Genomic DNA, 12,744 nt, shown 5'->3' on the forward strand with positions numbered 1-12,744 from the left:
AAGGGCTAGAGGATGGTATGTTAGATGGCGGCACCTACTGGCCAAGGGTGACATTACAGCTTAGGTCGGCTGCGGAGGAGCAACCCAATTTTCCAATCAATCCTGATGGGACTGGACCAGGGTGTGGAGGGGTGGATGATGCAGAGGAGGCCTAGAATGAGTTCCTCTCGCTCCTCACTCCTCGGGAGCTTTAGGCTGATCAAGGAGAGGAGTATTCCTGAGTCTGGGCCAAGGCTTGCTCTCCACCAGCACCCTGCAGCCTCCTACAGACTGATAATTTTGCAGGACCAGAGTGAGACACCGAGGAATAACAGCCCGGCTGTGATGCCCTTTCACTTTGCCCAACTCAGCTTGGCATGGTGCCTGGGCCCCTTCACTTTGCCCAACTCAGCTTGGCATGATGCCTGGGCCAGCTCTCCACCTAAAACAGAGGAAGAGAGGTGGCATGAAGGGAGAGCCTCTTGCCAGACAAGGGAGGCAAACTTCTGTATGGATATTGACACTCAGCGTAAGCACACAGCGGGCAAACATTCTGACTCCTTCCTTGCAAGTTTTCAGCTTCTGCTAACAGGATTCTAAGTCCTATGGGAGCCCTTCTCAGAAAATACAATAGAAGCTATTGGAGAACTGGGTTTTTTAAATAGCCATTCACTTTATGAATTGGTTCATGAATACCTTGAACTTTGCCCCAGGACCTCATCCTTTCTTTGATCCAAGGTACCAGAGGAATTACACTGTTAGGTGGAGGGGTGGGGGTCCCCCTCTGTTTCTCCAACTTTTCCTCTGGGGAGGGAACCCAGTGGGGATTTGAGAGAGGAGAACCATGGGGAGACAGGTCAGGAGGAGCAAAGCTAAGCCAGCTGTCAGCAAAGTTGGGAGCTCGGGTAGGAGCTGTCCTGTCCTCTGCCACACCTTTGTTAAGGTTTCAACCAGTAACTAAAGACTTAACCAACAAAGGCTTAATCTCATTACTCTGTCTTGCAGTGATATTTGTATTTAGGACCCAAGGAACACAAGGTAGAGCTCAAAGGAACGATCCTCTTATGATGGGATTGTAACCATTGGTGGGAAAGATCTTGATAGAGTGGTTGAAAGAGAATGGGGATTCTGCCTCCTGAGCCTGCTTCCCCCCAAAAGAAGCTGCCTGTGGACGTGGCCCCATCCACCCTGGCCCCTGGCCTTTGGGAAGGTTCTGGCTTGCAAGGTTCCAGTTCTGGGGCTTTCTCTTCCAGAATCTGAGGGTCCCTGGCCAGAGTCACCTCCTAGGCCTCCTGCATCTCTGTGACTTTTCTTTAGTTTGAAGTCTCCACCCTGGCCCTCCATTTAACCCTCCGGAGCCACCAGTCCTTTCAGGAACCCGGAGCATTCTCAGGCTGGCGGGAGGCAGAGAGACAGGTCAAGAGATGTTTCTTGGGATCCCCTTGAATCTCCTTGGGATTCCATGAGCTCACTATTCCCTCATTCTTTCGTTCACTCAATTAACATTCACTGAGCACCACTATGTGCTCAGGGCTGGGGAAATAGTGATGACCAGTATGGGTCTCAAAGGTTTGGAAGACCACAGCCATTATAGTTCAGCATGGCTAGGGCCATCTCAAGGACCACTGAGCTCCAGGCCTGCAACAAGGCACATTTAAGCTGAATCTTGAGGGGCAGCTGTGGCTTTCCAACTGGCAAGAACGTAGCATATGCCAGGCATGGTGTGGTCAGTGATGGCGAGATCAGAAGACAAACATAAGATGTCATTGGAGAGAAGGGTCCGGGACTGGCAAAGAGGGCCCTGTAGGCCATACTAGTGGTCTGGAACTTACCCTTGTCAGGCAATGGTACCCAGGAGACACAGTGAGTGTCTAAATGAAGGCAGGGACAATGGGGGTTGACAGGAGGGATGGATTTGAGGGAGGTTTCACAGGATATGGTGGTTTATTAGATGGGGAGAAAAAAAGAGGCCTTCCAGTCTTGGAGAAATTCAGCTGGGGCTGCTGAGTGGGTTATGGGGCCATTAGCCCCAAAGTAGAGATCACAGGAAGAGGACAGTTCAGGGGAGAGTGTTGAGAGGAATTATGAGTTTGATGGGGTGTCAGTTCAGCTTAAGGTCTTGAAAAATGCCATTGGAATGAGCTATAAGTAGGCATAAATATAGAACTAGACAGAAAAGAGAGAAAGGAGCTAGAGATCGAGATCCGAACATTGGACACATGGCATATTTATTTGATAGAGAGAGACAGCAAGCAAGGGAATACAAACAGGGGGAGTGGGAGAGGGAGAAACAGGCATCCTGCAGAGCAGGCTTAATCTGGGGAACCTGGGATCATGACCTGAGCCGAAGGCAGACATTTAACGACTGAGCCACCCAATTGACCCTGGAGAAATAGCATAAAAGCCAGAAGAAATGTGGGGGTTAGGGATGTAGATCTGGGAGTCTCAGCACATTGGTGGTAGCTGGAGCCATAGGGCCCTGCAGTGTGGAGCAAATTGCCCACCACCTTGTGCTGGGACTTTCATGAGACTTATCAGCAGTAAATCTCCAATAGGCTGCAAGGTCAGAATTGTGTCCTTCTCGGTGGCCGGGTGAGGAAGTTGAAGCTCAGGGACATGAAGAAACTTGGTCAAACTCACCCACTGATGGGCTGGGCTTGGAACGTAGAACCGTCTGACCACAAAGCCAATACTCTTTTCACCACCCTTGCTGTCCCTGGGTGAGAGTCCCTAGGGAGGCCATGTAATGTGAGAATTGAGAAAATCCAAGCTAGAAACACTTAAGAGGCCAGTGGAGGGAGAACAGCCAGCAGGGGATCTGGGAAAAGAAAGGGCGCCAAGAAGGGGAAGAAAAATGTTCAAAGGCTTCTGATGACGCAGGGAGGTCAGGCTAGATAAGGACTGGCACAGAGCCCCAGATGTGGAGATGTGGAAGTCACTGGAGCCCCAGCAGATGTGTGTGAGAGGGGCTCCAGGCCAGATTGCACTAGGGTGAGGGGTTACGGGAAGCGGCAAAGTGGAGATGAACAATCGGCGTGCTCCTCCAAAACGTCCAGGAGCCCAGAAGGACAGAGGAGGCAGGATCTGGGGAAGTTTGTAGGATGATGCAAGTTGTACTTGTGTTTGTAGGAGAAGGAGCTGAGGTGAGGGATTCAGGAGAGGGAGGGGGTAACGGACAGCTCCAGCTCCCTGTAGGGCCAAGACAAGATGGGATCCTTGCACATCCTTGCAGGATTGACCCTGGCCAAAGGGAGGGGCCCTTGTCCCAGCAGTGGGGGGGTGAGGGGTGGAGGGGATTAGATGTTCATGCCCAATGGCTTCTGGCTTTTCCATGAAATAGGAGTTGAGGGTACTGCTGGGAGAAGTCAGGGGGCTAGATTGCAGAGGAGAAACCAAAGTTTGGAAGAGCAGCTGTGTAGAAAGGGACAGAGCACAGACTTGGGGCTGTTTGGAGACTTGCCTTGTGATGTGGAGGGGTCTGGAACCACACATTGATGTCGATGCCAGTTGGCAGGCTGGGTATTTTTGTTTCCTCCATGGAAGCAGCTAGGGAACAGGTGGGAAGGAAGCAGGTGGCAAAGTGACTCAGGTGTGGGGGTGGGCAGGGAGGAAGGGCTGGGAGGACACTGGGATGAGGGGCCGAGGAGGCCACCCAAGTGGCCAGAGGAGACTGGAATAGGTGTGGGCAGCTTGGACCAGGCTGTCCCCCCTCCTCACCCAAGTCTTGGCAGGGCTGCTGGTAGACCTCTCTTATAAAGGCAAAACTAAAAGCCTTGGAGCAAGTTAGTCCTAGAATCCCAGGGCTGTAAGACTTTGGAGAGCATTACTTCCAATCCTCTGCCTATATGGCCAAATGGCTCCTGAGCCATCCCAGATAGGTGGGTCACAAGGACCGACCAGGGTCAATGTGTCTGCTGACCTGGTATGATCCGCCCCCGCCCCCCTTCTTCCATTTCTTTGGTGGTTGTTCTGAGCTTTCTTTTTTTTCTGTCAGTCACTGATTTTTGTTTCTATTTCTATCTTGTCCATCGATTTCTTTCTAAGTAATCAAGATTCACCTCAAATCCCTCCTCATTCACGAAATCTTGGATGACCAACTTCTGTGTGGTGGCTTTCCATGGTTCGTTGCTGCTGACTGCTTGATGTTGCATTTGCATACACATAGTATGTTTTGCATATACAGATCTTGCCTTCCTGGTGAGATTCTAGCATTCGGGGGATTTTCCTGGTGATGCCCAGGGGTCTGGAACCCTACACACTAATGCTGATATATCTCTTTGAGTCAGGAATCACATTTTCTATTTCTTCTGTAGGCCCTAGAGGGCCTGGGACAGCGTGTACTGGGGAGAAGGTAGGCAATTAAGTACCTTATTCCACTTGATGGGAGGCTTCATGAGTGATCAAGTCGTCAGGAAGAGGAAGAGCGAGAACTGGAAGGGGTAGGACTGGCAGCTTGGAGGGTACAGGCTTAGGGTACAGTCAGAAGTCAGGGGAGACATAGATTCTGCTTCTAGCTTTGCCTCTTAAATTTGTGTGACCTTGGGCAAGTCATGTGACCTCTCACCAGACAAATATGATGCTTAAAGCCCCCCCCTTTAAAAAAGATTTCTTGGGGGCGCGTGGGTGACTATTGTTGAGCATCTGCCTTCGGCTCAGGTCCCCGGATTGAGCTCCGCATTGGGCTCCTGCTTGGCAGGAAGGCTGCTTCTCCTTCCCCCACTCCCCCTGCTTGTGTTCCCTCTCTTGCTGTCTCTCTGTCAATTAAATAAATAAAAGCTTTTTAAAAAATAAAATAAAATTTTTTTTAAAGATTTCTTTATTTACTCAAGAGGGAGAGAGAGAGTCTTAAGCAGACTCAGCGCTGAGCAAAGAGCTGGATCCGGGGCTTGATCTCAGGACTCTGAGATCAAACCAAAAGTCAGATGCTTAACTGACTGCACCACCCAGGAGCCCCAAAGGCTAAAGCCTTTTGAAGTTGTATTCTTACATGATCCTCCAGAGCAAGATGACTGCCCTCTTCCCTCTTATATGTGATGGGGCTGGTCTGTGACCCTCAGCCTGCCCTGAATGATTAAACTGTAACAGTGGGCAGAATGTGTTAGTTCTCTGTGGATTCGGAGGAGACAGGATACAGCATGGAGGAGGTGCACAAGCTTCAGAGTCAAGTCTGTGCCCAAGTCCTGGCTTTGCCCCTTTGTCGTCAGTCATCTGGCTGACTAAGAGCCTCAATTTTCCTGTCAACAAAATGGGCATAATAGTTCTTGCTTGATAGGCTTCCCATGGATTGCCTGTTACAGTGCCTGACCCACACAGAAAGCGCTCAGTGAAGGGTAGCTATGCGCTCTAATCTGAGTGTCTGGGTCTTCTTCATGCTGATAGGAGATGTGAGGTGGCAGGGAAGGAGGGATTCTGGCACTACCCTACCTACCTTTCTACTCTCCAACTTGAAAGTGATGCTGATGGGTGCAGTGTGTTCAGTGCATGGCATTTCTGGAAACTTCTCAGTAAGAACGTGTGACAGGGGTGCCTGAGTGGCTTGGGCTCAGGTCATCATCCTGGGGTCCTGGGATCAAGCTCCACCTGGGTCTCCCTGCTCAGCCAGGAGTCTGCTTCTCCCTTTTCTCTACCGCTCCCCCAATTCGTGTTCTCGATCTCAAATAAATAAATAAAATCTTAAAAAAAAAAAAAAAGATCATGTGACAGACAGAACCTATTGGGGGTGGTGAGAATTGAACCCAGTTAGTTGTTCTTACACCCAGCAGCATCAAAGTCTGGCCCAGGACAAGACTGCTTGTTCCCAGGCACTACTATACCTTTATTATCAAACACTCTGGCCTTTGTTCCTTCTGAGAAGCAGTCAGAAGAACAGCAGTAGCCCCTGCCTACTGAATGCCTACTATGTGCCAGGGGGGTTTCCATTCATCATTTCATTCAATTAATGCCATAACATTTCAAGGTGGATGTTTTTATTCCCTTTTTGGGATGAGACAACCAAAGCTCACTGAGATTGAATAACTTACCTGAAGTCACATAGCTAGAAAGTTAACAGAGCTTTGCCTTTTAAATCTAATTTAATTTTTAATTTTTTAAACTTTATTATTTTTTAAGATTTTATTTATTTATGTGACAGAGAGATAGAGAGAGAGCACAAGGAGGTAGAGCAGCAGGCAGAGGGAGAGGAAGAAGCAGGCTGTCCACTGAGCAGAGAGCCCGATACAGGGCTCGATTCCAGGACCCTGGGATCATGACCTGAGCCGAAGGCAGCTGCTTAATCAACTGCACCCCCCAGGAGCCCAAATGGACCCATTTTATAGATGCGGAAGCTGAGGAACCGAGAAAAAGCAAAGTCTTATGGAAGGAGACTTGGCAGGGATGCGGAAGCCTCTGAGTGTGCTAGGCCCTGGCAGAGGCTATTCCCAAGCAGCATCAGGCTGGGTCCCCAGCCCAGTTTTCTCCCTGAATTTCTGCAGGGGAAATTAGAGGGAAATGAATGTCGGAAGCAACCGCAAAGGAAAGTGAAGGTAGAAAGCACACCGTGGCCCGAGAGAGTGTAGGAGGCCCAAAGAACCCAGGAATACTTTGCTCCTGCCGGCGCGGCTATGCTATGGCAAGCATAGGCTGCTGCTTTTGTAATACCACCTGCAACTGCCATCTCTTGATTTCTTCCTTGTCATTTTCTAACGTCGCTACCCAGTTATGAGCCCCTGCAGAAGTGGACAGGGCAGAGGGTCGTGGGACCAGCCCCCCAGTTAACAGTGCCCAGAGAGAAGCCTTGCTTCTGCTTCCACAGAATCCTCTGTAGGGCTGGGGGGTGGGCTGAGACCAGACTGGATGGCGGGGAGAAGGGCGGGGAACTGCCTCTTCTGCCCAGATGTGGAGGAAGCTTCCCCGGTCCTAGAGGGATGAAGAAAAAGTTGGCAGAATGAGGGGGAAAAAAGGAAACCAGAGTAAAAGACACCAAGTCTCCCAGAGACTTGGCAGCTAAGGCAGGGCAATAGCCACACTCAGGGGACCAGGGAATCACGCTAAACTAGAGACAAGGTTTGAGGTGATCTATTAATCTGTCCCTGCAGACTCCTTCATGCCAACCTACCCTGCAGTTTAGAGGGTAAGCTGGAGCCCTCTTCTCTAGGGACCCAGAGAAGTTCATACGAGTGTCCAAAGCAAAGCAGAGACAAAGCAAGGCACTGTGCAATCTCTTTTCCCTGCCTTCCGGGTGGGGGGTCTTCAGCTCTCTCCCTGTGTTCCCATGTAGATCAGGCACCATCTGACAATGTCTAATAACTCCTCTTCTCCTCCTTCTTCTTCGTCGTCTTCTTCTCCTCTGCTTTCTTCTTCATCATCTCCTTCTTCTTCTAACCACTCTCTTGTTTGGGACAGAAAGGATGGCAAGTTTGTACTTGTCCCCCAGCCCTATACATAATTGGTGACAGCAGGCAAAGCAGCTTTAAGGGGAGGGGTTTGCCAATGGAATGAAGGAGGGAGGGAGTCCTAGAGTGACAGAGCTGGAAGGGACCTGGGAGAACGCTTGACCCAACCTTTTGTGGCCTCCACACCATTCCTGTGATCTGCGTGCTTCTGTCCCTACCATCATCTCTCAGGACAATCAAGGGTTCTCAAGACCTCCTCCCCCAGTCTTCCTAACCTAAGGGCTCTCTCTCTCTCTTTTCTTTTCCACCAAGGAGCTAATCCACCCTCTTGTTTTCTAGATAACGCTAAGGCTCATTGAGATGTGACTTACCGAAAGGCAACCTTCGTCCCAAGACAGAACCAGGACAAAACCCCAAATGCTTGAAACTGTTTCCATCTTCCTACTCTTCTACTCAATCCCAAGGGAAGGAAGGGCTCAATTCTTCTCCCTAGGGGCTCAGGAGACCTCTGACATGTCACACCTGTCACCTAGTTGATGTGGGCTGCCAGTGTCAAGGTTGTTTAAGAACAGAGTTACTTTCAAGGTGATTCTGGTCATTTCCCTTTCTCCCGGGTAAACTGAGGGCTTTCTGAGGTTGGACTGGGTCCTGCTTGTTTCTTCCCTGAAAAAAATTGGCTCTGAAGCTTAAGTAACTGCCTGGAACTTGACTGACTGAGCCCCAGACTCCAAGAAAGCCCTCACCACCCTTTTCAAGGGCTCTTTCCTCTAGGATAAAAGGAGAGAAGATGCTGAGCTGTAAATTGACCCAGAAGGCAGTGTCCATGGGCTCTTTTATATCTTTTGCCCTTATTTTTTGCAAATATCATTTATCTTTCCTCCACTGCCCAGCTTTTGGAGATATGAAGAGCTCAGAATGGATTGGCTGGGACTGCATCCTGAGGCTGTGAGGGCAGGTTTGGAGAAGCGTTATGTGCAGATGTTTGTGTCTGTGTTTACACGCATGGGCACATTCCTGGGTTAGCTCTTGCCCCTGTGCTGAGGGCATGAGAGCGTTTTATATGTGAGCTCACTTCTATATGAGTAGGGTAACTCAGTGGGCCACCTCCAAGGCCAGAACTGCAAAGGAGTCGCCCTGGGGCCCGGAGTTTGAGCTGGAGGAAGGCTACTTTCTTCTTGGTCCTCAATTAAAGTTTACTCAGTGCTAGGAAGGAGCACGGAGACCCGAGGGTGGCGGGGGTGAGGGGTGCGCTGGAGGTAAGACTTGGCAGGGTGGCCCTCGGCCCGAAGTGGGAGCCCCTCTTGGTTTTTCGAGGTCCCATGTGGCTGTGTCCCGCGTGTCGGGCTGCGTCGGGCGGGCGTGCCAGAGTGCCCGTGCGATCCCGTCCACCCCAGCCTCCCCGACACCCGGGGCTCTCTTTGTCTCCTCGTGGAGGTGTGCCTGCAAACCTGCGTCGCACAGCCCTCATCTCGTGCGAGCGCCGGGGCGCACCCTAGCTCCCCCACTCCTTCCGCAGGGAGAGAGAACGAGCCAGAGCCCGGTGCTGTTTGGTCTGGAGCCGAGCGGGGCTTGCATTGATCCATTGATTGTGCGCGGTCTGCGCCTGACCTCCCTGCTCCCGGGGAAGCCGTCTCCATGGAGACCGGCCCCGCTCCCCCAGCGCCGGATTGTAAATTCCTGCAGGCAGCGGCCCGGCAGCCTGGGGAGGGGGCCGCCGCGCCCGGGCGCGCAGGGGGAGCGGCCGCCGCGCCGAGGCCCCATTTGAAAGAAAAAAGGGCACGAAAAAGGAGGTGGTGGAGGAGGAGGGGGAGGAGGAAGAAAACGAAAAGGAGCGAGGAGAGGAGGAGAAAGAGGAGGAGGAGGAGAAAGGCGAAGAAAAAGAGACGGGAGCCCGAGAGACAGAGAAGGAGCAAGAGAGGAAGAAAGAGAGGCAGAAAGGGCGTGTTTCTGGCGCTGCGTTTCCCCTCCCCTTTCTCAGGTCCTTCGCTCGGGCTCTGCGCGCTCTCCGGCGGCAGCTCTCCTCGGGCGAAGCTGGGAATTGGGTGGGATTATACGGAGCAGCCCCGCCGCCGCCGCCGCCGCTAGCAGAGCCCAGCTCGGAGAGGGCGGTGGGTCCCCTCCGTCATTGGCGCCGGGCGCCCCCAGCCTCTCGCTCTCTCCGCCTCGCTTTCCCCGGCGTCGGACCGGGAGAAGCCGGCAGCATCGGGAGCCTCCCGACGAGGGCGCCGCGGTCCGCGCCCCGCGCCCGCAGCCCCCGGCCCGGCCCCGGCGGGGCGCCCCCTCCCCTCCCCCCTCCGGCGCGCGGGGGCCCCGCCGGCTTCCGCCCTCCCGGGGCTGCCAGACCGGCCCCGGCCGCCCGGCTGCGGGTGGCTCCAGCCATGGGCTCGGGGCGCGTGCCCGGGCTCTGCCTGCTCGTCCTGCTGGTCCACGCCCGCGCCGCCCAGCACAGCAAAGCCGCGCAAGGTAAGGAAGGAGGGGCGCGCGGCGGCGGGACTGCGGGAGCTGCGGGGGCTGCGGGGGCTGCGGGGCCCGAGGGCGGGGGCGCGATTTCGGAGGGGCAGGGCAGGTGCTGGGCAAAGCGTGCCGCTGTCAGAGCCCAGCACCATGCACCCGCACTCTGGCCGGGGAGCTGACCTCGGGGCGCTGCGTCCCGGGAGAGAGGCTGGATGAGACGGCAGCGACACAGAGGAGTGAGAAGTTTGGGGGGCCCTGTGCAGAAGTCACCACGCACCTCAGAATTCTGCCCGACTTCACTGCCGCCCCAGCATCTTCGAAAGATTTCTTGTCCTCCAAAAGTACGAGAGAGACTCTTCCCTTCTCTCAGACACTGCCAGAAACTTAAGCCGTGGCCTGGAGAGACGGAGAGAATGAAACTTTTCAGCCACGCCATGTATTTCTTCCCCTCACCCCCAACCCTCATGCAAAGTCAGACAAAATTTCCCAGTTAGTTGTCTTATCAGTAGAAAAATGTTAAAGAAAAATAGGATCTTTTCTGGAAAGCCCAGCTCGTCTCTCCCTGGATGGTAGGGCGGTGAAGAAGAGAAGAAAATTTCTGACTGGTTCCCAGCAAGAATGTCGCTTTCTGCCTCTTTGGGGGGAAATCTCTTTCGTCTTGCATGGCTTTCATTTCTTATCATAATATTTATTTATTAAGGCCTCGGGTTTCCAATTCCATTTAAATCCAGGTCAGAATTGCATTAAAATAACAAAGTAAAATTCCAGGCCGGGGAGCTCTGACAGATCCCTCTAGGAATTAAAGAGAGAGAGAGACAGGGAGGCCCTCCAGCCCCCATCACTGACCCCAGGCTCATTGCCTGGCCAGTCCCAAGGCTTTGCTGGCAAAAACCAGGCTGGTGGGCTACAGTTCTCTTGGGGACAGGCTCCCCTCCCCCTTGACCTCTTGCTGCACCCTTCCCCCATCATGTCCTCACCCAGGAAGAGATTTATATGGACAAAAAGAAAATTCCTCCTGGCAAGGCTTGGCGGAGGAGGATATGATTCTGCCTATTGTCCCAGGGGCTCCTGAAGCCAAGATGGGGTGTGGAAGTGGCTGAGCCAGAAGGGAAAGTTGAACTTGGGAGTTGGGGAAGCCTGAGTCTCTGGCAGTCAGGTCACTATGTCCTGGAGCCTGAGCCCTTGGCTCTTAAGGTGCTCTTGTGTACTGCATGGGCTCCCACTCTGATAAAAGGATGGTGCCCTATCCACGCCAGTCCCTTCTCCCAAACGTTGCCTCTTCAACTACCTCCTTCCTCCAACCTGTCCTTTAACAGAGCCCAAGGACCAGAGATCCACAGCTGTCACATACCGACCTCACAACCTGCCAACCCCAAACTGCCTCTTCTCCAGTTCTGGTTCCAGACAGCCCACTCCCACCCCCAGCCTGGGAGCAGCCCCTCTCCCACTGTGGATCTGCTTGTGTTTTCATAAACAAAGCTGGCTTTTGTAGTGTGTGCTGACTTACTCATAACATGGAATTAGCTAGGGAGTTTAGTCTGAAGGAAGGAACAGATTTCATTCAGTAATCTAGAGACAAGGTAAGGGCCTCTTTCAAGTTGGAGCCTGTGTCTGTAGTGGCCTAGTGAGACTGGGGGCTGGGGGCAAAAGAGGGAGCAAACAGTATATTCGGGGGGGTTCCCAGGGCTCATGGAGACTTCTAGAAGGGACAGGTGCCACGGGGAGATCAGCTTACCCTTCGGGAATAGAAGGACTCAAAACCCCTCCCAGGTGCTCTGGGGCTCCCTTTTTCATCAAGGCACCCCTCTGGGTGCTGCTGGGGGCAGGGGATGCAGCCAGAGTGGAGGCCCCTGCCCTCAAGGAACTTCCATCCTCCTAGTTTTGTTTCCTGCTTATATTCAGGCTGCAGTTAACAGTGCATCTTCCTTCTAATCCCCAAGTCTAGCCGGGCATAGAATCGAAGCCTGTCATTTCAGCTCCTCTGACGCTGCTGTTCAGGAACTGTGTCAACCCGGTCTATCAGAGGTGGCCTAACGACAGGTCCGTTGGGGTAGAGGGTCTCTGGACCCAAATCTTCAGGCCACTGCTGCAGGAAAGACAAGTACTGACTGGGCAGGGCAACCTTACCCCTAGATGGAGTGCTGTGGACATCTCTCGCTCCCAGACAGATCTCCTGAGTATCACGCCAGCAGGTGTGCTTTCAGTGCCATGTGCTTTTAGTCGAAGCTCTAGTGGGTCTCTTTAAATTACAAAGACTCTAGGCAACTGTCTTGTGCCATTATTATATCTCTGGATAGTGTGTGTGTGTGTGTGTGTGTGTGTATGTGAGAGATGGGGAGAGAGAGCAAGAGAGAGAAATTCACCACCATCACCCACAGGAGGTAGAGCTGGGTGCCTGTGTGTCTCGTGACTTGGTTGTTAAGCCTGGATACGAACATTTTCATGTCTTTGAGAACCGTGTGTGGATGAATGGGTGGGTAAGCTCGTGTCACCAGGAGTGAGTGAGCATGAGGGTACATGGTTTTGAGTGTTTTTTCAAGTGCCTGTCTGTGTATTTTAAAGTAGACAGACTGGATAACCAAGATAATTGTTAACTTAAAAGCATTAATTTGCTTTGCTTTTTTTTGGGGGGGGGGTTGCAGCAGTGGTTAAAAAGATCTAATCCTTGCTTAGGGCTCAGGTTACAGCTGAATGAAAAGGTCTCCTGGCTTCCCCAGGGGGAAACTTGTCCCCAGGGCAGGCTCAGGGAGAGCCAGCCTGGCCGTTTAGTTTACCTGGTTGTTTTTTCTTCTCATTAGGGATAAAATGTTGATAAAGTCATGTATTTAGAGTTTCCAAGTAACACCATCCCCGGGACTGAGAGCGTTCATCTGGCGGCAAACAGTGTCTCTCTGTCTCCACGCGTCTCTCCGGGTCTCTGTCTGGGTGTATGTGTGTGTCT

The 12,744-nt window shown here is 52.6% G+C and overlaps 2 protein-coding genes across 5 annotated transcripts in view; one reads left to right on the forward strand and one right to left on the reverse strand.

The window, feature by feature from the left end:
• Positions 1-12,744, reverse strand: part of TCP11 (t-complex 11) — a 139,163-nt gene that overhangs the window by 88,087 nt on the left and 38,332 nt on the right. For both annotated transcript variants that reach the window (XM_045074750.1, XM_013044823.2), the window contains exon 2: positions 10,081-10,199. The gene's annotated coding sequence lies outside the window, so the exon portion shown is untranslated. The remainder of the gene's footprint in view (positions 1-10,080; positions 10,200-12,744) is intronic.
• Positions 9,230-12,744, forward strand: part of SCUBE3 (signal peptide, CUB domain and EGF like domain containing 3) — a 34,706-nt gene continuing 31,191 nt past the window's right edge. For 2 of the 3 annotated variants that reach the window (XM_045074744.1, XM_045074745.1), the window contains exon 1: positions 9,231-9,812. In XM_045074744.1, the coding sequence (XP_044930679.1) occupies positions 9,728-9,812 (85 nt within the window). In that variant the 5' untranslated portion in view covers positions 9,231-9,727. Of the gene's footprint in view, positions 9,813-12,744 lie in introns of all 3 variants that reach the window. The other variant, XM_045074746.1, reaches the window with a different exon arrangement.

Source organism: Mustela putorius, unplaced genomic scaffold (assembly GCF_011764305.1).
Source record: "Mustela putorius furo isolate JIRA1106 unplaced genomic scaffold, ASM1176430v1.1 tig00000135_pilon_pilon_pilon, whole genome shotgun sequence".
NCBI classification, from domain to species: Eukaryota; Metazoa; Chordata; class Mammalia; order Carnivora; family Mustelidae; genus Mustela; species Mustela putorius.